Raw genomic sequence first — 22,114 nt, forward strand, 5'->3', positions numbered from 1 at the left:
GAACCCAGAAAGCTTGGCGCAACTTTATGGTACCATCCCACTTGGTGGTGACACGTCTTGAGTTCCATTGAGTACCCACCATCCTGACCCGAAACGAACGCACAGCTAACGTTGGTGTCGTTCGGGCAGGTGCCCCCTCCCCCTATTTTTAGATTCAACGGCACTTTCGATGACAAAATACATGGGGCCCCCCACATGTCTACCGTAAGAGGTGTGCATATGGTCGGTTGGTGCATCTCGGAAATGCAACCTGTTTTCTGCACTCCGTTACCAGTGCACCATCGAAAGTCAACATGCCCGAACCATCCAAGGAGCCATTCGTGAATCCCCTACCAACCCCAAAACCACAACTAGCATGATGGACATGGCGATGCCACACACCACCCAAGACCTTTACCCTCACAAACTCCAGCCGCAGTACACACAGATCCGCGAACTTGCCAACGCTATCTTTGGCCGCGTGCTGCTGTGTGTGGACAACTACACACAGACACCGGTAGCGATCAAGTGCATGAACATGCAAGCGTCCCAAGCCAAGTTGTCGCTGCTAGACAACATTGTCGTCAACGAAGACGTGGCGATGGAGAAGCAGGTGCTCCGCACGCTCAGCGCGGACGGCGGGCACCCAAATGTCCTCTGCCTGCTCAACGACTTTCAACACGCCGGCCATGACTTTCTCGTCCTCGAGTACTGCGCTCAAGGCGAACTGTTTGACGTCGTCAGTGCGCAAGACCGTCTCGCGCTCCCCGCCGCACAAACGTTTTTGCGCCAAGTGGCCAGTGGCTTGCAGTACATGCACAGCCACGGGTACGCCCACTGCGACCTGAGTCTCGAAAACGTCCTCGTGGACGTGGCAGGGCAAGCCAAGCTGTGCGACTTTGGCCTGGCCGCATCCCTCTACGAATGGAAGACTGGCGGCGTGGGCAAGCCGTTCTACATGGCTCCAGAAATGTACACCCTGCAGTTTTACGCGCCTGGCGCCGCGGATGTGTGGTCCCTCGGCATGATGCTGTTCATCATGGTCACGGGCAGTCCGTTGGTGCAGAAGGCGCACTCGAGTGACCCCACGTTCCGTTTCATTCAAACGTTCGGCTTGCGCGCGATCGTGTCGGCGTGGCGGATGGAGAGTTTGTTCAGCGCCGAGGCCCTCGACCTCTTGTGCCGCATGCTGGATCCGAACCCGTTGACCCGCATGACGCTAGACGAAGTGCTGGTCCACGACTTTGTGTACGAAGACATCCCGTTGCCCCCCGTCGACGACGACGTTTTTGGCTGGATGGATACCTTTTTGCGCTCCAAGAAGAACCCGTCCATGTTGAGCTAAACTTGACCGCTCAAGATATGTTATTTATAGCTAAATTAATCCCAGTCGTTGAGTGCCTCCTTCAAAATCATCGATCATATTTTTTACTTTGGCTCAAACTAACAGGAAGTTAAACTAAGGGCCAACGTTTATGGAGGGTATGACGAACTACATAACAACGACGTTACATTGAGCGGCATGGGCGCCCCTCGCTCCTGTACCCGCGACCGCACGACCTACCTTCAGTGAGAAAAATGTCTACTAGTACAACGATATGTCGATATCCCAACATGTCATTGGCCGTCGTGCCGCGGAAAAAACTGAAATAATTGCCATGCCAATTGCAACAGCATGTTATGACAGCGATATTTTTAATCCGCGGGGAAGTGCTGGGATTCCGACTTGAAGTTCAGCAATGAAATGTTGGGGCCCCCGTAGAAGCCCCTAGCTATGACTGCAGTAGTGTTCGAAGCCTTTATGGCTGGATAACTTGGTCTGGGCAACGACAGACCAAACGTCAGAAGTTTTGCACTGTTCGTTGCAGGTTCCACGTATGGGTTTGTGTGCGTCTATCTATAATGGCGACTGAAGTCCAGTGTTTGGCATGCAAGGTGCGCCACTTGGGACTTATAGCTCCACGGTAAGAACACTTCGATACGTACAGTAGTGAAAAGCTAGGTGAGACCGACGACCGTAAGCGCGAGCGAGACCATACGGTTTGCTTTGTGGATGCATTTGCTGGTGGTGTAACTCACACACATATTTACCGTTCCTTATGACGTTAAGACGTCTTTGCCACGACGTTCTTGTGCACATCATTACATGTATTCCCCGTCGAAGGAGCTCAGCCCGAATGTCGACACATATGGTGCACTTCATCTAAAAACTTCCAACTGGCCAAATTGAAGAGTGGAGGTTTTATTATTTAACGTGCAATTAATGTAGTTAAACCCAAAATCCAGATACGTTAAATACCGATTTCATGCGTTTTATCACTGGAGTGGGAGGTTAAAGGTCCCCCTTGCCTCCGGATATTAAATACGGATAAGAGTCACATACAAAAATCAAGATACATTTGAGCGGCCACCCCTATGGCCATATCCAAGCGCCCATGTAAAATACCACTAGGTTAAATATCTATTTCTGGACCAATTCATCACCAAATTTGAATCTGAGACGTAGAATTTCTTCACCACATTGAGATCTGACGATTATACGTCTCAATTTGCTGCAATTTTGAGTAATGAATATGAAATAGAAGTCAGAAAATTTTGTGAAAAGTTGGTAGTTTATAGATGACGTGCACCATAGCATCCTAATTACTTCGAAGTACTACGTAGTACAGTACTGGTACTACGTTATAATAATATGTACTCCGGAGTACGTAGTACTTCGAAGTAGTACTGTACTGTATGCGCGAGCCAATCACCACCGGCTACGGCTACGACATGGAGCCTGTCTGAGAACGACGACGTCATATATCACATGCTTCACTGCAAAACGCTTCGTCGTACTACATTACTCATATTAAACTAACATGAGATCATATACGACAAATGCGTCGTCGTATGAAAAATCGGCCTTCTGGGCTGCACAAATGCTTCAATGTTCTATGGCAATTTGTATATGCAAGTATGGGTTGGATTGAAACCCACAAGAAATTGCAATCGCGACATGCGGTGTACTTCGAGTACTATACACTAGTACTACCGTACAGTTGTAGTACATACTAGTTCACGTCAGCTACAGTACTTGTACCATACATACATGATGCGCTCTCCATAGCTCTCTGTTAGCCAGCCCTTGTAGCTTCACTGCCCCCATTTCGTCACAGCTCCAGTCTCTCAAATCTCAGCATGACGTGGTCATATTTTTAGGTAAAGATATGCTGGTTACAGAAAACGTGGCCCAACTTCAAGTGGCACGGGCCAATGGCATCGCTGGATTTTCGTTGCATTTTGTCCGAGTGTACCGTGTTGTCGAAAGAGAGAAAGCTTCATTTTCAACTTTCGGTCAACGGCGGTAGAAGTGTTCGTTCCATCTTCCATGTCTCTTGCTCACTACACGATCATCAAGCAGTTGGCCCCCGCCATCTACGGCAAGGTTCTTCTGTGCGTGGACAACAACACGATGGCCAAAGTCGCCGTCAAGTGCATGTCGACGCAGGCGATCGCAAAGAAACGGTCCATCAAGGGCAACCATGCGGTCCACGAAGATGCCGCCATGGAGCGCAAGGTCATGCGCCAGCTGAGCGACCGCGGCTGCCACCCCAACATTCTGCAGTTGTTGAAGGATTTCCAGGAGAACGGTCAAGACCATTTGGTGCTTGAATACTGCTCCCAGGGCGAATTGTTTGACCTGGTGATCAACTGCCCCAGTGGACGGCTGTCGCTCCCTCAATCGAAAGAGTTCTTTTTCCAGATCGCCAGCGCGGTGTCGTTCATGCACGCCCGCGGCGTCGCGCACTGCGACCTCTCGCTCGAAAATGTACTCGTGAACAGCCAGAGCGAGTGCAAGCTGTGCGACTTTGGGCTGGCCGCCGACTTGAACAAGGTCAAGGTGGACGCTGTGGGCAAGTTCTTCTACATGGCGCCGGAAATGTACCTCAAGGCGTGCTTTGCGCCCGGGCCGGCCGACGTGTGGTCGCTCGGGATCATGCTGTTCATTATGATCACGGGCACCCCGCTGTTCAAGAAGGCCAACGTCGACGACCCGACCTTCGAGTATTTTCAAGAAAACGGGCTCGGATGCATGCTCGCATGGTGGAATATGGACCACTTGTTCCCCGACCATGTTACGGACATGCTGGAGCGCATGCTGGAAGTGAACCCGGCCAAGCGCATGACCATGAAGCAGCTCATGGCGTCCGAGTTTATGCAGTCATCCACTGAACCCGTCCAGTTTCGAGGCTAAGGGATCAGCCATATCGATTTCCAGAAGCCGACAAGCAAAACCAAGCTCCGAGTGGAGCGCAGTGTCGTGTATGTCTAGTGCTGGCCATATGTCGGCCGTCTGTACGACACGCCCTTCCTTGCCCAAGCCCCACGTGAGATTACCATTGGTGTGATAATAGGGCGCTATTTATTCATACTTCCACAACACTACCAGTATGTCGGAAGAAAAAATATAATTTTAATTACTTTGTCTATCGTCGTTGCTTATTCGAAACCCGACGACGTCAGAATGAACCCGCTCCTGACCGTGAGACGAATATGTTGTAATTCTGTGGATGATCAACGGTCGCAGCTGACACTACACTGTAGAAATGTGGTGCTGGAGTTATTGTCGATTTTCTTCAAATTTCCCAATTTTGCATGGTTCGTTCAATCGACCACAAATAGAGCCGAGACGTCTGATTGGTCAATATCCACTGTGCACTTTCCAGTAGAAACTCGATTGTAGCCAATCAGCGACAAGTAATTTCGGATTGACCAATGGGAGAAATTGGTGCTCGATTCGCTCGGCGAGATTCGATTGAACAGGGTCCAGAAAATCATACCGAATCTCCAATACAGTACTGGAAATTACAGTTTGGCCAAGTCCTCGCATCGTCCTGACTCTGAGCTCTGGAGTCTATGACCTGGTAGTATACAAATAGTACCAGGTATTATATAATAATTGTAGTACTATATTTAGTGTGGCAGGCCATGGTTGTACAGTACTAACGTAGTAGTAGTACACTACTATTAATAGTACATACTAATCGCACGTTGATTGGATACGTCCGAAAAGAATTAGTGACGCGCCCTAGATTTTTCCAGTTTGAAAGGAGTACCGTACTATTTTGTGGATCACTATCTCTCAGTTCACTTGAAACTGTTACAAAACTTGGCCCGCAAAAGGAGTTGGGCACAGTCTCAATTCTCAAGAAATCTACAATTTTCAAAAAAATGACTGAAAAGAAATTATAGACGCACTTTTTGATTAACATCTATTTATCAATTGATTGTCCACGACAAAGGATAACTTCTATTTATCAATTGATTGTCCACGACAAAGGATAACTTGGGCCATTCTTGTAGGCATACCTTCAACTAGGGTTGATAAGTACTCTCTTGGCCCACGATTGTAGGATTTGAGCCTTCAATTGGGCCTTGCTGTCGAATTGGCGACCATTCGCATACACTTTTATAACCCATGTTGGCCTTCCAGCGCCGACCGTTTGAACTTGCCGCCGCTGCACACACAAACGAGCGCCATGAGTTACTCGAACGGTCAAACGATGATGGAGATAGTTGCTTACAAGCCGCAAAAGACCGACGCCACGATAAACACAAGCACGCTCAACACGACTTCGGGTGTGATGAAAGTTTCCATCCAGTACGACGCCTCGTGACCGGCGGCTTGCTGCGCATGCACTTCATCCGCGGCATGCTGGATACTGCCGAGGACGGGGACTAGCACGGCCGAGAGGAAGTTGCCGCAAAGTTGCTGGAGGGCCGCGACCGTCGCTTCGGTAGTCGGGTGAGCGCACTCGACCCCTAGCAGCCACGTGCATTGATATGAACCATTATGGACGATAAAGATCATGCATACCGAGCTCGAGTGAGATGGGCTGCAGAGGACCAAGGAACAGCCCCGCTACCATGAGGCACGCCATGGTCACATACATTTGACCGGAAAACACTGCTGACGCAGCAAAGTGAAATGCCACCAAGCTCACGCCTATGCAATTGTCGTCACCCATCTTGAATGATAATACTGATGGTCTAATACATACCGGTGACGACAAGACACACGACCAACGCCACTTTGTGCAGCTGTGTGCCATCGATGTATCCGCTGACAACTTGACCGCCAACCAAGGCACTGACAATGAACGCAGCACCAATGAGCCCTTTTTGCGCCTACATTCATAGTAAATTGACTGATCACCGCCTTCAATAATCCACAATCCGCCACAAGAAACCGACCAATCACACACAAGTTCGATTTCAATCTGGCCAATTATACACAACTTCAACTTCAATCGGACCAATCCCACAACAAGTTCCATCTCAATCTGACCAATCACATGCAAGTAAACAACAATCAGACCAATCGAACATATTATCCACAAGGAACGAGATAAGGAACGAAATAAGGTGTACCTTGGTGAAGACATCGGCGCGGAGGATGTGGTTGAGCAGCGACGACAGGACGTTCGTGACGGTCTCCGCGACGGCAAAGACAAACACGGTGAGGAAGAACCCGTCGTGGTGGAACGCGTTGAGCCACTGGTGCCAGTCGTAGGACACGTCGTCGTCAACGTTGAGGAACTTGGCAGACGATTTGAACCAGAAGATGGTCACCACGAATGCAGCGATGGAAAGAGCGGCAATCAGCAAGGTCCAGTTTGGGATGTCGGTGACAGACGTTACCACTAATGGGCACAAGATGTACCTGAACAAGTCGATGTCAGGCGAAGTACTCAATGAGAACAGCAAGCTGCGTACACCAAGGCAATGCCGAGTTGGTTGCAGTTGACGGCTACAGACGTCGCCATGGCCCGTTGCGACGGCGGAAACCACAGCGCAGACAACATGGGCGGCGAGTTTACCTACAAAACGAGCGTCAATCTCGAGTTTATGTATCGTTCAGTGTGCATGCTGATATGGAAAATGGGAAAAAAAATGACGTACCATAAACGGCATTGCAACGGCAGCCAGCATTTGACCCCCAAAGAGGAAGTACAGTTGGTACGAAGGGTCGATCCAGTCACCAACGACACGCAACGACGCGCCAGCGGCTTGCAGTCCCGCACCCAAAAGAACCTATAACGGCATTGATAACGTCATAGAGTGGTCGAACATTAAAACGTCATAGAAATGGTCGTGAGTGAGGTTATACCCCAAAGCGAAGGCCTCGGTGGTCCATGATCCAAGACCCGATAAACGCGAACGGGATGTATGCGACAAAGTACACTGTGATGAGCGTCGTGCACGTGATCTATCAACCAATCGACCCAGTGAGAAACTTCTACACATCAACATGACCATCTCTCGGAGATGTCACCGTGTGGTGCCACCCTTGTTCGGCAAAATGCGAGACTGGGGCATATGTGTAGCAAATGGCTTGATTCAAGCACGACAGCATCGATAGTATGGCGACCATGACCCACTTGGTGCTGGCGACAGTGCTGTCCTACAGCGATGCATTGAGTCGCGTCGGGAAAGGCATGTACAGTACGTACTACTACTAGCGTGGGGACAAAGGTGCCGTACGGCGCAGCTGCGCAAGCAAAGCTTGGAGTGAGGAGAGGTAGAGCAACCGAGCGACTTACCTTCAGATGCTGGCTTGATTAATTGCGTTTGTGCCATGCGTGTGACGACGACTGCTGGAGGACGTTCCATGGACAGCAGCAGCACCTTTAGCGGTGTGGATGTTTGTGAAGTGGCGTACAGGTTGGCATGATATCATTTCATTGGAGCTTCGAACTTCGATGTATTGGCACTCTACGCAATCCGAAACGACTGTTTGTGTCAGGAACGTGCCTTCGAACTTCGGTTGTCACGTAACCGATGGCTTACAGTTAATACATATTATAGTACTAGTATTAATACATTGTACTATTTTAATAGTACAATGTACTACTGGTAGTACAGAAATTCGGTCGATACATTACTATTAAAATAGTAATGTATCGACCGAATTTCTGTGTGATGTTGGGACGATTGCGAATCGAAGAGTGTGTAGAGTGCCAGCACATCGTTTGTCTCCAACTTTCTACATTAACGTTAATGTGATGACTGATAATTACTGAGGATATTGTGCATATTTGGTTAATTTAAACCCACAGTAAACCACCCCTTGGATGCAGACTTACTACAGCGATGTCATCACTGTTTGTACTTACTGTACACTACCTACCGGGAAGCTAATATACACAACTTCTCATTGTCCTATTTGATTCGCATAACGTTAGAAATTTGGGGTAACCAAACCATATCGGGACGAAGTGCAATTGCGTCCAAGCTTAAGTGAAGCGTCAAATTGAGCTATCGTTTTTACAGCTATTTAAAATTATTATTATTTTTTCCCTTCCATTCAAAATTCTGGCAATTTGGGAACACTGCATTGAAGTTTACATTGTTTCAGGGTGGGCCTGGATCACACCCCACATACTACGTAGTAAGTTTACTAACTACTGTACTGTAATCTCCAAAGTTGGTTGGCTGTACCAACTCATGTGTCGTGTTTCGTTGGCTAAAGGGATACTAGTAATAATTTCAACCACTCACAACTCGACAATACCCCAATGTGCAGATTTCTCGACGAATGCTTACATCCTGCAGATTGTGCATGCTGTACATGCGGGAAAGGCGCGATGCAGGTCAGCGACTTCTCAATGATACTAGGCAACGGGTCACGGAACTCTCCATTCCTCATAACAACAACCAATACTATCAAGAACACCTTATTGCACGGCGCGTGAATCAACAGCTGTAGAGAAAGACAACTTCGTGGGAACTCGCCAAGTTGGTTATATACGTATATTTCAAGAATAAGCATGTGCAGTACTGTACATGCGGGTAAGATGCCTCATACCAGAGAGAGTCGTGTATGCACAGACCATGCTGCATAGGCTGAGCTAGTAATGAACTATCTTATAGTACGAGTAGTATTGCTCTCTAAGTATTACACAGCTCGAGAAAAGCGTCAAAATCAAAGTTCGACCATTTTCGATAACGTTTTATGCGCATGTCGACATGTCGTCCGAGTTACTGGTAACGGTATTACCGGTAATACCACAAAAACTTCAATAAAAATATTGCATCCGCAAAAGTAATGAAATATCCGGAACTGCTCAGTTTTGACAGTGAAACGGCGCGACTTCCTGTATATCTAACTCGAATAGAGAAAATGGCATTATATTATTGCAAGTCCTTTCCCGTTACTTCTACCCTTTACCAGAGGGTAAAACTAAATCTGACATGGTCAACTCAATTCACAAGTGCACTTCTGATGCCCACGACCGAGGACGAGCCGTCCTCGCCGATTCTGACGGACACCCTGCTAGAGGACACCGCAGCCCCTGTCCGAGGTGGTCGTCCTTGGACCATGCGGCGCATTGTCGTCGGAGTTCTCGTCCTCATGATCGTGCAACTCGCCGCACGCTTCTACGTGTTTGACGTGGACGTTGCTCAAGTGCATCACGCGGTGAGGTCGTGGCACAAGCACATCTTTGGCGACTCGACCTCCGCTAGCCACTTCATCTCTAGTTACGATCCGTTCTCGTGGATCAGCGCCATCGCCGGGTCAGGGGGCGCGTCGTCATTTGTGCGCGCTGCGGTGCTCTACCTCCCGTCGCACGAGCCCGAATTCGAAATCGAGTTCCGGTGGTTTCGTCGGTCGTGGCTCGAAATGCAAAAGGCCGAGCCGCCGACTTGGCGCACAGACATTGTCGTGTACAGCGACGGCAACTCGCCCGCCCTGGAAGCGCTCAATTGCAGCGCCACATCGCGGCGGACGTCCCGGGACGACGCCAACATGTGCATCCTCCACCCCACGTACACGAGCGTGTACTCGGACGCGTTTCCGTACGAGTTTGCTGACTCGGTGAACGTCGTCGGGTTGAACGGGACCGACCTCGACATGTACGACTGGGTCCTTCGTACTGACGTCGACACGTTCCTGACCCCAGCGTTTGCCACGTGGAGGCCACCCAAAATGGTCGTGGGCGAGGGGTCGTACTTGGGTCTGGGCTTCACGACCGGCGACCGCCTAGCGTCCATCACTTCGTCGCTCAACTTGACCACGATGAATTTGGACAACGTGGGGTCCACATGGTACGGCCCCACGTCTCTTGTGCGGACGTGTGCCAACTTGTCCATGTCTGTGATGCAGTACTTGTACGCAAACGAGTTTACGGACGAAGAGAAGAGCCCTGAATATGGCATCAAGGGCTGGCCGCAGTGGCACATCGGCGTCGTGTCCATGTACGCAGGCCACATCGCCATCAACCACTGCACCCGCGACTTTGGGGTTGCCAAGGACGAAGACATGCTAGACTTCCCCACCACATCATCCGACCCCCCTTCTCGACACGCGCACCTTCATACGTGGCAAGACAACGATCGATTCAGCAAAGCCGCGTTTATCCGTGGGGCGTACGCCCACGAAGACAGGTCCAAGCTCCGCCCGGCTCACACCATTGTCGACTATGCCATGTACATGGCACTCGACTCACAACCTACCGCCCTCCATCCTCGTGCTCTAACCTAATCATTTACATTATCCACCTAATAATTTGCGTCTAGTTTACTACACTCCATGATGTTACGACACCATACATCCTTGCATCGTGACTTCCATTGATATTGCAGTAGTTTTCATACTCAACGAGCTACACAACTTTTGATGGCGGGTCGCTGTGGCGGTGACGACGACTCACGAGTTTGCACACCACAGCCTCGACGCGGTCTCGGTCGTCTCCGGTTAAGTTGAGCTGCACCGTGACGAGTTTATTGTCACCAATGTCGTCACCGTGGGAAATGCACAGCTGGACGCTGTCGTCCGTGCTGTGGCTGCTGCGGACATTCCATACCGGGTACGCCCATAGCACCCGCGGCTTGGCCGTCATGTCCAGCGCCATGAGCTGATGCGACGTCGCCACCAGCGCGCGGTTCGACGGGAGCAGCACATGCGTGTCGTACTGCTCCGACGGACTCAACGTACCAGCTGGCAACTTGGACAACCACCACGCCACCGACGCCTCTTGAGCCGAGTACATCTATTTCGTCATCACACTCACAAGTCAAAGCACATGACATGTCGACCAAACCAAGCCAGCGACATATATATAGTCAATCAATATCATCCCTTATGTCAACTGGACTTTGTTTCTATTTGCTGCCAACTATAGCTGAAGTATTGAACGTACTGTCAGTCGTTTGTCGGCTGTTGTCATCATGCGAGGCAGCCGCACGCGTGTGAGCTTGGGTTTCTTGTCGAAAGATGCGGCGGAGTACGTGATCCCGGCAGTCGTTTGCGCGGCCAAATCCAATATCCCCGCCGTGGGTTTCACTGCCGCACCCAGAATACCCTTCCCAACGCCCTAGGTACAGACAGCCACTCGAGTATGAGAATTTCGCCGCTTTAGCAATATATATATATACATGCTGTACTTGGAATGATACATAATTTCTTCAATCCTTCCAAAATGATTCCATATTGCACATGTATTTCTTCTTTTGAAATGATATATATATATATATATATTCATAGTCCATAGGCTTGTTCTAGATATATATACTGGTATATATTTGTATCTCACTCCAAAAGAAGCAAATACACAATCGAGGGTAGCTAGCTAGCTACGTTCCCGTATAATAACCAACACATTATAGTGATATGGTAATATTATTTCCCACCTCAACAAACCCCGTCAGGCCATTGTGGTACGCGCCCATCGCTGGCTGTGTAATGATCCCCGACACCCCCGCCAGGATGCCCTGCCCCATATTCGATGCTGTTATAATTCGAAAAAAATATCTATCTTTGCGTACCTGTCCAAGTTGCTTGGTGCCAAGCAGCAGCCCCGCGCCCACATTCGTTGGTCCATCCTTCTTGGGTCGGTTGATCCGTGACTGAATGTACGTTTTATCCATGGACAACGTGGCCAGACCCGTGGAGATGCTGCCCGTGAGCTTGCTCGCGGCGTTGAATGTGCCGTAAACGGAATTTTTCACCAGGCTTTCCGTGCCCTTGGTTAGCCCTTTGACAAACTGCCCTGGGCCGCGCACCATGCCGGCTGCGGGCTCGTAGAAAAAGTCCTTTACGCCGCACCCTGCTCACGTCATCGGATAACGTCACACACACCTTGGATGACGTCATTACACCATACCCAAGTTGGACACGAGCCCGAGGGGGTTGCCTAGAATCTCGGCCGACCCAATCAACGAGTAAATCTGCCGCAACGATTGGCTCGTATAGTGTTGGCGCACGGACGACACCAACAGCGCCAGCGACGTGTACGAATGGAAAATGTGCTAATGATATTCAAGTACTTTACCAATAATAGAACGGCGCCAGATATAAAGTACTAGTACTAGTAGTATATGGGGACGCATACCAAAGCATTCAAGTGGAGAGGGGCGTTGTCAATGTTGGCCAAATGCGTTTGCAAAATGCGAAACATACCCGGTACTACCGCCATCACGTCTTCAGCCTAGACCAACATGTCATTACGATGGCATATTGTCGATTATTCGAAATTCGACATATTGTCGATTAATCGAAATTCGCAGAATCACCAAATCCAGACAATCGATATACGACCAATCAAAACCCACAACACGAATAATCAAGTGACCAATCAAATGATCCACTCTTCAACACCGAATTAGTGTGACACTGGAATTCGTACGATACTACTGGACGATCTATCTTTACATACACAATGCGTCAGTAGTAGTACAAACAATCGATCGATAGATTTGGCAAAGAATCAGCACAAAAGTCGATATTTGGGGTAAAAGAACGATAATATCATGAATGACGTTGTCACACCTGAGATGGCAACGTGCTCTGGGTAAACGTCACACACAGCTTGAGCGGATGCAGCTGCAGCGTCTCAAAGTACACGCGGGGCTCGCTCTGCATCTTGTGCGCCACGCACGTCGTCACAGGTTTGTCCACAAACAGTCGAGGGAAGTACGCTATGACGACCTTGAGCCAGTCCGACACCATCGTCGCCAGCGTAAACAAGATGGACGCGTCCAACTGCAACGTCGCGGGCTGCATTAACACGGACAAGTACTACAAAACCACGTCACACATACATCCCACCCATGATGGGATAACGTCATCTTGTACAGACCTTGAAGAATTCAATGTCAGGGTGGTAAAACAACCGCACGATCGACACGTGAAGAAACGGCGCCATGTCTGGCGCATTCAGTATCGCATTCTCTTTGGGTTTCGAAACCCCTTTGTCCCCCCCACCCCCGTCATCCCTACCCAACGCCGCCCTCAGTCCACGTCATATGTGTATATATTATATACATCCCATACTTGCTCGGGGCAAACAACACTGGGCACGCCTTGCTGTGCTGGTTGTCGATTTGGACGCTTTGCACCTTGACTTCAATCTCATTGCCGTCGGGGGTGTACCCGCCAATGACGGAGCTGTCGCCGATGGTCACAACAACCACCTCCCCCTGTCCGTGGACCAGTGCCAGCACGAGCGACGGCAGCAGCAGGTCCACCACGTACCGGATGTTTGTCGGGGCTGCCGTTGCCGCAATCCGCATGAGGGTGTCCCTTGTCGACCGGCGGTCACTCACGTCGAGCACCTTGGTGAGTCCGTCCAAATACACTTGCACGTACAACTCCACGGCACCCACTTGCATTGTCTGCACCATGTCGTTGATCTGATCGACCACAACACGCGCCGCCGCCGCCTTGGACTCGCTTGGTACACTCACAATCACAGTTCGGTCGTCGGTCGCGTACGGTTCGTCCCAGCCAAACCACACGTCCGCCATCGCCCCCACCTCCCGGACGTACCCCGGGTCCATGTCAAACTGCTGCCAGAACTGCAGCCGCATCGATGTGCGGTTCACTAGGCGGTACAGAGGATGCGATGCCTCCCCTTCCAACGACACGACGACCCAGATCTGCGTCGCCAGCACCACGCGAATGTGGATACGCACCACATGCACCTCACCCGTGGCCTTGTTGATCACGTTCAGCGCGGTCTCACCCACTTGATGCAAATTGAACTTGCCGCTCCACTTCCACCCAGCCGACTAGAAACACACCCATAGAATATCAACTGTCCCTATTCTTTGGTCCTGTTCAACGGAACAAGGAGGAGGGGTAGCTGTCCTTACTTTCCCTCGCTTGAACGACATGTATGTCATTATATATTACCTCCCCTGGCTTGGTTCGCACAGAATAGTCGGTGGGGTCGGCCATGGACGACCAGTGGAACGGCGTGAATGGGGCGTTCGGGGCAAACGTCCAAATGCCGGCGGGGGGGGCGCCGACGACCCGGTCCGTCGCGTTGTTTTGACGAGGTGTAGAAAACGACGACGTTCGGGGGGGGTCCCCTGATGGCGGCGGCGGGGCAGCGGCGGCAGTCTTATTGACGAGCGCGGTGGGGCACAACAGGAACGGAATCGGCGTCGCATTCAAAACCATGTATCGCGGGTGGATGGTGACGATCTTAGCCCGCGAAGTCAGCGTCATCCGGACGCCGAGATCGTGCCACTCTTTGCGCGCGTCGGAGAAGAGGCGGTGGCAGTTTTGCACCGAGTCGCTGATTGCTTCGAGGTGGATGGCGGCGGTGGACGTGCGCATGCCGCGAACGGGATCGAGTCGAATGGTGACGTGCGACGTGCCAGACAATAAATACGGATAAACATCCTCCGTGGTGTCGACTTTAGAAGGGTCGTCCGAGGCCTATATATATTAATATAACCACGCAAACATGAGAAATGTAAAGCACAAATGCACCCACAACCACCATATACACAGTCGCATATCCCCCAAACCCAACCTTGTCACACAGCATCGACCCAAGCTACTCTACAAGCCAACTAAATCGTAGTACCGGGGGAGTCGTCGCCATCATCTCAGATAGCACTTCAAGGGTCGCTTCGATCACATCCGTCTCCAACGCATCCGTGGCACACGACAAGGGGTTATCTCTGGACGAGTACTTTTTCGAGTTGGATAGGTGCAGCATCGACGACAGCGACTTTTTCGCCGTGAGCTCCACGTCAAACAGTAGGTGCAGCTTGGACTCGTCCTTGAGCACGTATGTGGGCCACACGGTCGCGGCCAGCTGGTGATGCAGCGTCGTCGAGTGCCAATTCACCGCGTGAATCCGGCTTTGACGATCCTTTAACGCTACAATTGACTCGATTTCTCTGTCCATGGACTGCAGTTGGCTCCACTGGTGCGGCGCCAGGGCCATTGCCGCGTACGTTTTGAACTGCAACGACGCGTGGTACAAGTGCACTTTCGAGTGGGGGGGCACGACGGTGGATGTGACAAGGTGCAGTTGGATGGGCTCGATCTCTTCGTCGAGCAAGGGACCCCCCCCCCCTTTGGTCGGCGTACTCGAATTTTTCTTTTTCGTTGTAAACACCAACAGCGATAGCGGCACAGGGCTTTGGTTGTCCATCGTGCACGGCGCTAACACCCGCACGGACGCAAAAGATAGACCAGTTGTTCCCGTCTTCATTTCTAGGACGACTTTGAAGTACATTTTGCCATGACTGCACAGCTGGGATGTAGACGACAGCTGCGGTGACGTCGTGCTGAACGACGGCATGCACAGACAGTGCTTTGTGTCGAGAACCGCGAGCGGACATGCTGCAACCAGCGACGTCTCCCCTGAGTCGATCGCAAATGCTTCACTCCACTGGTACACTTTCTGTCCAGGTTCAGTCAAAGTGGGGGCCACAGGACCAACCACGAGGCGGAGACCGTGCAGTGACTCGCACATTTCCAGGGGCAGCCCTTTGCTTTCAAGCGGCGCCACCATGCCTGCCAGTTACGCCATAGTTAGTTTGGTCAACCCTGCACTGGTTGTGGGATCTACGACTATTACAACAAGTATACACAAAACGATATATATATATATATATACCGGCGTCGACAATGGCGCTGCCGTCGCGCATACATCCAATTCGAATCGGCACCGAGCAGTCGTTGTACACCTAGTCGTCGTCCATTTGAAATATGTTGGTTAGCACTGACGTTATCGGCCTTATACTGTACCTTGACGATCGACGAAATGGTGAGCGTCCGTTGGCCGTGGCGGGCTTCCACGTCCAACAACAAGGGCATGACCTGCTTGTTGTTGTTGATCGCGGGCACAACGACCACGGATTGACTGAATGCGTGCAGCCGGACGTCGTGGAGCGGCAGCCACGTGTGCTTCCAGCTGAGGCTGATGGTGTGGTCCGTCACTAGAAGCGGCTGGCAGGGCAGGGCTAGCGCCGACTGGGTGTGCGGGGGCACCACGTGTTTGGCATCTCCGCTGTCGTTTACTTGGTACTCCAGCTCGAGCGCCGTATCGTTGTAGAGAAAGACTCCGCAGCACGCCGTTGCAGGCTTGCTCGGTTGTCCTCTTGCATCATGGAGGTCATCCCGAGTGGATCTGTCCTCTGCGACAACGTCGGCTGTAGGTGCAGCAAGACCAGTCTTGGACTCTTCTTCTTTGTCAAGCAACGCCAGGAACGGCACGACAATTGCCCCCACGCAGTCCAGGACACTAGTCGATACGTTCATGCGACACTGTTGCTGCTTGGACCCGTGAAAACAAACCCGGTGAATCGTCGTGTCGTCCTCCACCGTCTGCACCATGGACAGCAGGAACGCCCACGGCTCCACCCACGGCTCCCACACCCCCAACGCCCCGTTAAAACACCACACGCTCATGCCTTCGTCCACGCTGTCGCATGCGTCGTCCGTGAACGTGACGCTCCAGTCTGTGGACTGGGACGTCGTCGCAGCCGACTTGCACGAGTGTTTGAACAGCGCGCGATGGCCATATAGGCGAATCTTGGGCACGAGGTGTCCTCCGCCTGTTTGGTCGGTCGGGGGGCTGTTGGTGCCGTCGGGGGCGACGAGGGTTACAGACGCTTGCGATACCACCATACTGACAAAGTAGTCTTGCAATGCTGACGATGCACCAAACGACAAAGGCTCTGTGGACGACCCGAACGCACCAGCATACTTGATGCCCGTGGCGTACACCAGCCACAGATCTGATGGACTGAGCACGAGGTCGATGGGGGACAGAACCACCTGCAGCGCTGACGACGCCGCGTCAATGTCCACTTGAAACGGCACACACAACGCCCGACCGTTTGGAAGGGTCAAGTGCAGGGCGTCCGGCAGCACCAGCGACGACGGAAGGGGCCACTCGGTCGCCAACACGACGGCGATTCCTCGGCCTTCGACGCGAACGATGGCTTTGTGAAATGTGATGCTGACGCCGGTATGTAGCACGAGGAATTGCCTCTGTTGGAACTCGACAGTCGAGTGCAGTTGAACCTGTGCGGCGTGGATCTTGATATGAAAGTGCAACGGGTGTAGCAACAACGGATCGGATGCCAACGGTGCGGATGACGTCGACGTCACCTTGGAAGGGGTAGCTGCACTGGCGCACGCAGCAAGCATCTGACCAAATGCCACCCACTCCCCCAACACCTTTACATCTGGAACCACATGCAACCCATCCAACGACACGTCGAGGGTTTTCTGGCCCGAGGGTTCCACCTCCAACTCGATTCGGGGTCGTCCCGCCGTCCGCACCTGGCACAGCTGGTGGGCATCTGCCAGCTCGAGACACTGCCACGTCACGTCCACCGTAGTATGACTCGTCGACGTCACGTGCACTGTCACATGCAGCGCGTCCAGTCTCAGTCGGGTCGACGTACTTGCCTTTGACAAAGGAATCACATCAGTTTGCACTTCGAATGAATCCACACCAATGGACATGGTCGTTTCGACTCCCACGACGGGCGGTAATAACGGCGTTCCCAGGGCCAAAAGCGGTCTATCCACTGAGAAGTCAACACCCCCTTCTGCCATGGAACTCGTCGCGACGACAGTCAGGACTTCCTCCAATGCGCGGACGTGAAGCGCTGCGTGCAAAGTAGGCACATGGACAGTGATGAGCTGGCGGTTTTGTGCCAGTTGGAGCACATGCTGCACGCGCACCGACACGCTGTCGTCCGTCCACCACGGCGCCGCCACGACGGACGCCACGTCCACCGTCAGCTGCTCGTACGGGGTGTCCAAGTACCGACTCGAGTGCAATCGAACGCTGGTTGCCACCAACTCGACGCCCCGTCCGCTTGCCTCATCACGAGCCTCCTGCGACGAGGGAAAGCACACAGTGATGTCGTCAACTGTCCCTTGCACCTTCAACCGCAACAATGCCGGATCCATCGTCGTCTTGCCGGGGGTACCTTCGCGAGCCAAGTACAGCCACGTAAACAACTCCGTGATGTACGTCCCCATGTACCCTGCGAGCATCATATACAGGCCATGAACGTACGTAACGCGTGCATTGGCCACGATCAGGTCCAGAAAGGCCGCCGCACCATCCCGGTCCTGCAGCGCGTACATTCCGCTGGCTTCGTACCGCACCGTGCTCGTGTGTGGTAACGTGACAAGAACGCGCTTGTGAGGTTTATCATGCGTTGTTATCGCGGGGCTCTCGGCATCGTTTTGAGCTACAGACGATGACAAAGTTGATGCATGTGCCGTCGTCGTCCCCATCTCGACGTTCGTCACGGCCGCATCGACCAACACGTCGCCGTTTTCCAATACTTCGACGGTGCTTTCGACGTCGTGGCCAGTCACGACCATGTCTGTGTCCCCTGTCGGATTCATCACAAACTCCCATGAGCCTACATGCACCCGGACATGCAGAAACAGCGCCGTGGACGGCACCACGGGTGGTAGCGGCAGCGGCGCCACGACCAGCGCCAGCAGATCCTGAATCACGTGGTAGTGCCAACACAGGTGGAGGTGCGACATGTCCACGCGGAGCGTCGGCGGGGCTTCTCGTCCGAGCACGGCGAAGAGAGTCATGGACGACGGCAGATGTATCAGCGCCCGCCCAAACGAGTACGTCCGACGGTGGGCGGTAGGTGTCATGGCTTCGGTGGCCACAAACGTCGCGACAGTGAAATGGATGGACGTGAGCTCCCGCATGCACTTGGCCGTTGTGGCCACGGACGTGCCTTCGATCAAGAGACCACTTCGCAGCCGTTCGTTGCCAACAAATCGGACCGACACCACCGGCACCACGATCGCGATCTCAATCGCGACGGCGCGGGAAGTGGGAAGCGGCTGCGGCGCACCCCCCGATCCGGACGACAAAGCCGACGGTCGGCTCAAGTACGCGGCGATTTGCATCAGTTGACGCACTTGCGTCTCCGACACGCTGGCATCGAACGACGACAGGCGCACCGTGTAGGTCCAGCACACGTGGTCTCGGTGCACGCTCCCGTCGCCTTTGAACTTTTTGACGATGCGGCTGCTGGTCTGCAGCGACGGGTCGTCCCAGATATTGGCGACGTGCGCTTGGTCGAGTAGAAAAGCATCGATGCTGTCGACACTCGCGTCGACTTGCGAGCTCACGTCCATCGATCGCACGTGTATGTTGGTCACGTGCAGCACTACAAATGGACAACTATCATGAGTTTTGGCCGACACTTCGCCGGCGATGCTGCAGGTGGCGTCGGTGATGTGGACCGTCAGCCGCAGCGGAGTCGTCAAGGCGGAGGCGGCTGGCTCGGCCTCGTTCAAAGATGGCTCGGCCGCCTTGTTGGGGGAGGAGGTCGTCGTTGGGTCTGATACACACACCTTCGAGTGCTTTTGGTCGGGGGTGATGTACTTGTATATTTTGTCAAACGCAGTCTTGTGGTACAGCAAACTGCACGCGTCAATGGCAACATCCAGGGCGGCGTCGACGGCGGGGCGGCGGTGGAACTTGACCACCACGAGCGCCGTGGTCTTGGCTTTCTTGGCATGGCCAAAGATCACCGCCAACGGACTCCCCGTCGGTTGCGTGGCGTCCACCAATTGCATGTCTCGGATCTGAAACACTGTGCTCGTTTCGACTTGATTGGGGGGACCAGTCGTGTGGGGGAGCCGCATGTGCTGGTTGTACGTCCACGCCAAGTCGGTGACAAGGAAACGCACAAACTCTTTGCGGTCCGTGGACGACCCTTTGGGCTCCTTCGCCACTGCGCACACGATCTCCGTAATCGCGACGTCGAGGCCGAGCACTTGGCCCGCTCGAGACGTGGACGAAGTGTTGGCACTACTCGATAGCGGGGAAGCTGCTGCCTGGAGCGGTTTCTTCAGAGGGGGTGGGTCGAAATACTGCTGGCTCACGCTTTCATACACGAGTTGGCGCTCTAGCGGGTCCAACGTGAGCAGGGGGACATGGGGGGACGACGGCGGAGTGGCGACGGAAGGGACAGGCCGTGGGGAAGACACCGCAGGGGCATGGCTGCTGGACACGGTCGGTGAACTGGGCTGGGTGACGGTCACTTTAGGAGAGAAGAACCCTGTCCGGGGGGGTGAGTGGACGGGGGTGGTGGGTTTGGGTTTCTTGAGCATGCTGGTCCACTTGGACGACGCCGACGACTTGGCGAGTTGTTTGCGCCGGTGCGACTGCATGTCGAGCTCGGCGACCGCGCACGCCCGAAAGAATACGATGCATTCGGCGGACAGCCGTGGGTCATCCTCCAGAATCCGGCGCTGCTGGGCGTCCGTTTCGGGCACGGCCTTGTCAGCCGCGAGGAGCGGGAGAAGGCGCATGTAGAGCGAAATGTACTGGCTTCGTAAAACTAGTAGTGCGATGGTCTTGCGCCACGTGCTCTTGTGGGGGTCGTGTTCGAGGGCCAGCACCGATTGAATCGCGTACTTCCACCACCGTTTGGGGCTCTCGTGGACCGAACACCGCGGGCGGGCTTTGCGGCAGTGGCTGCGCTTCAAGTACACTTCATGCCCGACGAGAAAGTCGACGACATTGGCCATGTCTTTGCATTGACTGGGGGAGATAGTCATGCGCAGCGACGGGAGGGCGACATGCACGCGGTACTGCGGAATGAACTGATGGGACGCTGCGTCGTGGTTCTCTGTAATCTTGATGGACGTGGTCATGGGTTCCACAAGGTATGTCATCTTGGAGGAGGGAGCAGCTGCTGCACAACTCGATCTGGATGGAGAAGCCGGGGTTGTGGTGGGGATAGTAGTAACAGCATTACTAGTAGTACTTGGTGGGCTGCTGTGGAGGTCCCAGTAAATGTACCCCTCGACCACGTCAAATAACTTGTGCACAAACGGCGTGTGCGACGTCGACCGGTCCATAAACGTTACGTGGCCGTTGGCGTTGGTGGTCGAGACTTTGAGCTCGTCGATGGACACACCGAACGACACTGGCCGAGCGGACACCATGAGCGAGCTGTCTTCGTATCGAACGTGGATGCGTTTGAGTTCAAACGTGAGGTTGTCCAAGACTAGATTCAGCATCTTTTGCTTCCACGATGACGACGGCGACGATGCTGCTTTCGGGCTCGTGGGGGGCGACACGAGGCAGCCATCCACGTCATTGGCCGTGGACTGAAGCAGTTCGCGCAGCCGAATGTCGTGCTGCTTGGCCTGACGAACGCGATCGTCCACAGTGGACTGGGTTTCGCTCGACTCGTCATGGTAGGGCCCGACGACCAGGTACAGATCTTCCAGCACGATATGCACAGACTCCTTCGACAGCCGCTTCCACGGCACCTTGACGTTGAGCGATCCGAGCCGACCTTCTTTGAGCACGATGGGTACGTTGAGCTTGTCCAGCGCTTGCTTGCGGAACTTGAGGTTCTGAAAGCAAATTTTCCCGCTGAAGAGGCCAATGCGCATGCCGTCCTTGTCGAACCCTTCGAGCCATTCCGAAAAGTACTCGACGATCAAACCCTCGACCCATTTTTCCAGCATGTTTGCCCGTCTCGTGTGGATATACCAAGATGGACGGCAGCAACCGGCGTCGAGGTCGCGGAAGAAGATGGAAGACACTCGTGGCGAGAGATCTGTAACCGCCTCGTTTGACCGTTACAAAAAAAGTCGCCTTTGAGTTGCATTGACGCAATAATCGGGGTCGGTGGAGTGCTCAACGACTGTCAAGTCCACGAAGCATGCATACAGTACGTCCCTCTGTTGGATAGCTCCCATGGAGTCCATCGCAGTCATCGTTCCTTGGCGGTAGATCGGGCATACTGTACTGCACTGTACTCTAACTAACTGTAACTTACTGTTCATATCATTCAAAATGACTATTATTACGTTACTACGGTACTA

At 52.9% G+C, this 22,114-nt stretch overlaps 5 protein-coding genes across 10 annotated transcripts; 3 read left to right on the forward strand and 2 right to left on the reverse strand.

Moving 5' to 3' along the window:
- Nucleotides 1-244: 244 nt before the first annotated feature.
- H257_05180 (CAMK protein kinase) lies at nucleotides 245-1,394 on the forward strand. Its single transcript, XM_009829961.1, has one exon. It carries the CDS (start codon nucleotides 356-358, stop codon nucleotides 1,322-1,324), a length of 969 nt encoding a protein of 322 aa, XP_009828263.1. The 5' UTR covers nucleotides 245-355; the 3' UTR covers nucleotides 1,325-1,394.
- A 1,921-nt stretch (nucleotides 1,395-3,315) lies between these two features.
- Nucleotides 3,316-4,457, forward strand: H257_05181 (CAMK/CAMKL protein kinase). Its single transcript, XM_009829962.1, has one exon. It carries the CDS (start codon nucleotides 3,350-3,352, stop codon nucleotides 4,214-4,216), a length of 867 nt encoding a protein of 288 aa, XP_009828264.1. The 5' UTR covers nucleotides 3,316-3,349; the 3' UTR covers nucleotides 4,217-4,457.
- A 783-nt stretch (nucleotides 4,458-5,240) lies between these two features.
- Nucleotides 5,241-7,663, reverse strand: H257_05182 (hypothetical protein). 4 transcript variants are annotated; one of them, XM_009829963.1, is made up of 11 exons: nucleotides 7,566-7,663; nucleotides 7,476-7,513; nucleotides 7,298-7,426; nucleotides 7,133-7,231; nucleotides 6,925-7,056; nucleotides 6,739-6,842; nucleotides 6,394-6,685; nucleotides 6,024-6,150; nucleotides 5,840-5,968; nucleotides 5,547-5,784; nucleotides 5,241-5,480 (listed from the first exon to the last, which is right to left on the reverse strand). In XM_009829963.1, the coding sequence occupies exons 1-11, from the start codon at nucleotides 7,633-7,635 to the stop codon at nucleotides 5,432-5,434; spliced, it is 1,407 nt and encodes a 468-aa protein (XP_009828265.1). In that variant the 5' UTR covers nucleotides 7,636-7,663; the 3' UTR covers nucleotides 5,241-5,431. The 4 variants fall into 4 exon arrangements, with proteins under 4 accessions (XP_009828265.1, XP_009828267.1, XP_009828266.1 ...); XM_009829965.1 differs by having other exon boundaries at nucleotides 7,133-7,426; XM_009829964.1 differs by lacking the exon at nucleotides 5,241-5,480 and having other exon boundaries at nucleotides 5,493-5,784.
- A 1,552-nt stretch (nucleotides 7,664-9,215) lies between these two features.
- On the forward strand, nucleotides 9,216-10,600 carry H257_05183. 2 transcript variants are annotated; one of them, XM_009829968.1, is made up of 2 exons: nucleotides 9,216-10,071; nucleotides 10,130-10,600. In XM_009829968.1, exons 1-2 carry the CDS (start codon nucleotides 9,248-9,250, stop codon nucleotides 10,290-10,292), a joined length of 987 nt encoding a protein of 328 aa, XP_009828270.1. In that variant the 5' UTR covers nucleotides 9,216-9,247; the 3' UTR covers nucleotides 10,293-10,600. The 2 variants fall into 2 exon arrangements, with proteins under 2 accessions (XP_009828270.1, XP_009828269.1); XM_009829967.1 differs by having other exon boundaries at nucleotides 9,219-10,600.
- Nucleotides 10,573-21,835, reverse strand: H257_05184. Of its 2 annotated transcripts, XM_009829969.1 has the most exons (13): nucleotides 16,016-21,835; nucleotides 15,885-15,954; nucleotides 14,841-15,781; nucleotides 14,159-14,689; nucleotides 13,298-14,034; nucleotides 13,104-13,239; nucleotides 12,794-13,042; nucleotides 12,357-12,452; nucleotides 12,129-12,273; nucleotides 11,791-12,071; nucleotides 11,656-11,736; nucleotides 11,166-11,339; nucleotides 10,573-11,015 (listed from the first exon to the last, which is right to left on the reverse strand). In XM_009829969.1, exons 1-13 carry the CDS (start codon nucleotides 21,752-21,754, stop codon nucleotides 10,629-10,631), a joined length of 9,567 nt encoding a protein of 3,188 aa, XP_009828271.1. In that variant the 5' UTR covers nucleotides 21,755-21,835; the 3' UTR covers nucleotides 10,573-10,628. The 2 variants fall into 2 exon arrangements, with proteins under 2 accessions (XP_009828271.1, XP_009828272.1); XM_009829970.1 differs by lacking the exon at nucleotides 10,573-11,015 and having other exon boundaries at nucleotides 11,105-11,339.
- Nucleotides 21,836-22,114: the final 279 nt, after the last annotated feature.

This window comes from Aphanomyces astaci, assembly GCF_000520075.1.
Source record: "Aphanomyces astaci strain APO3 unplaced genomic scaffold supercont1.9, whole genome shotgun sequence".
In the NCBI taxonomy this organism is placed as follows: Eukaryota; Oomycota; class Saprolegniomycetes; order Saprolegniales; family Verrucalvaceae; genus Aphanomyces; species Aphanomyces astaci.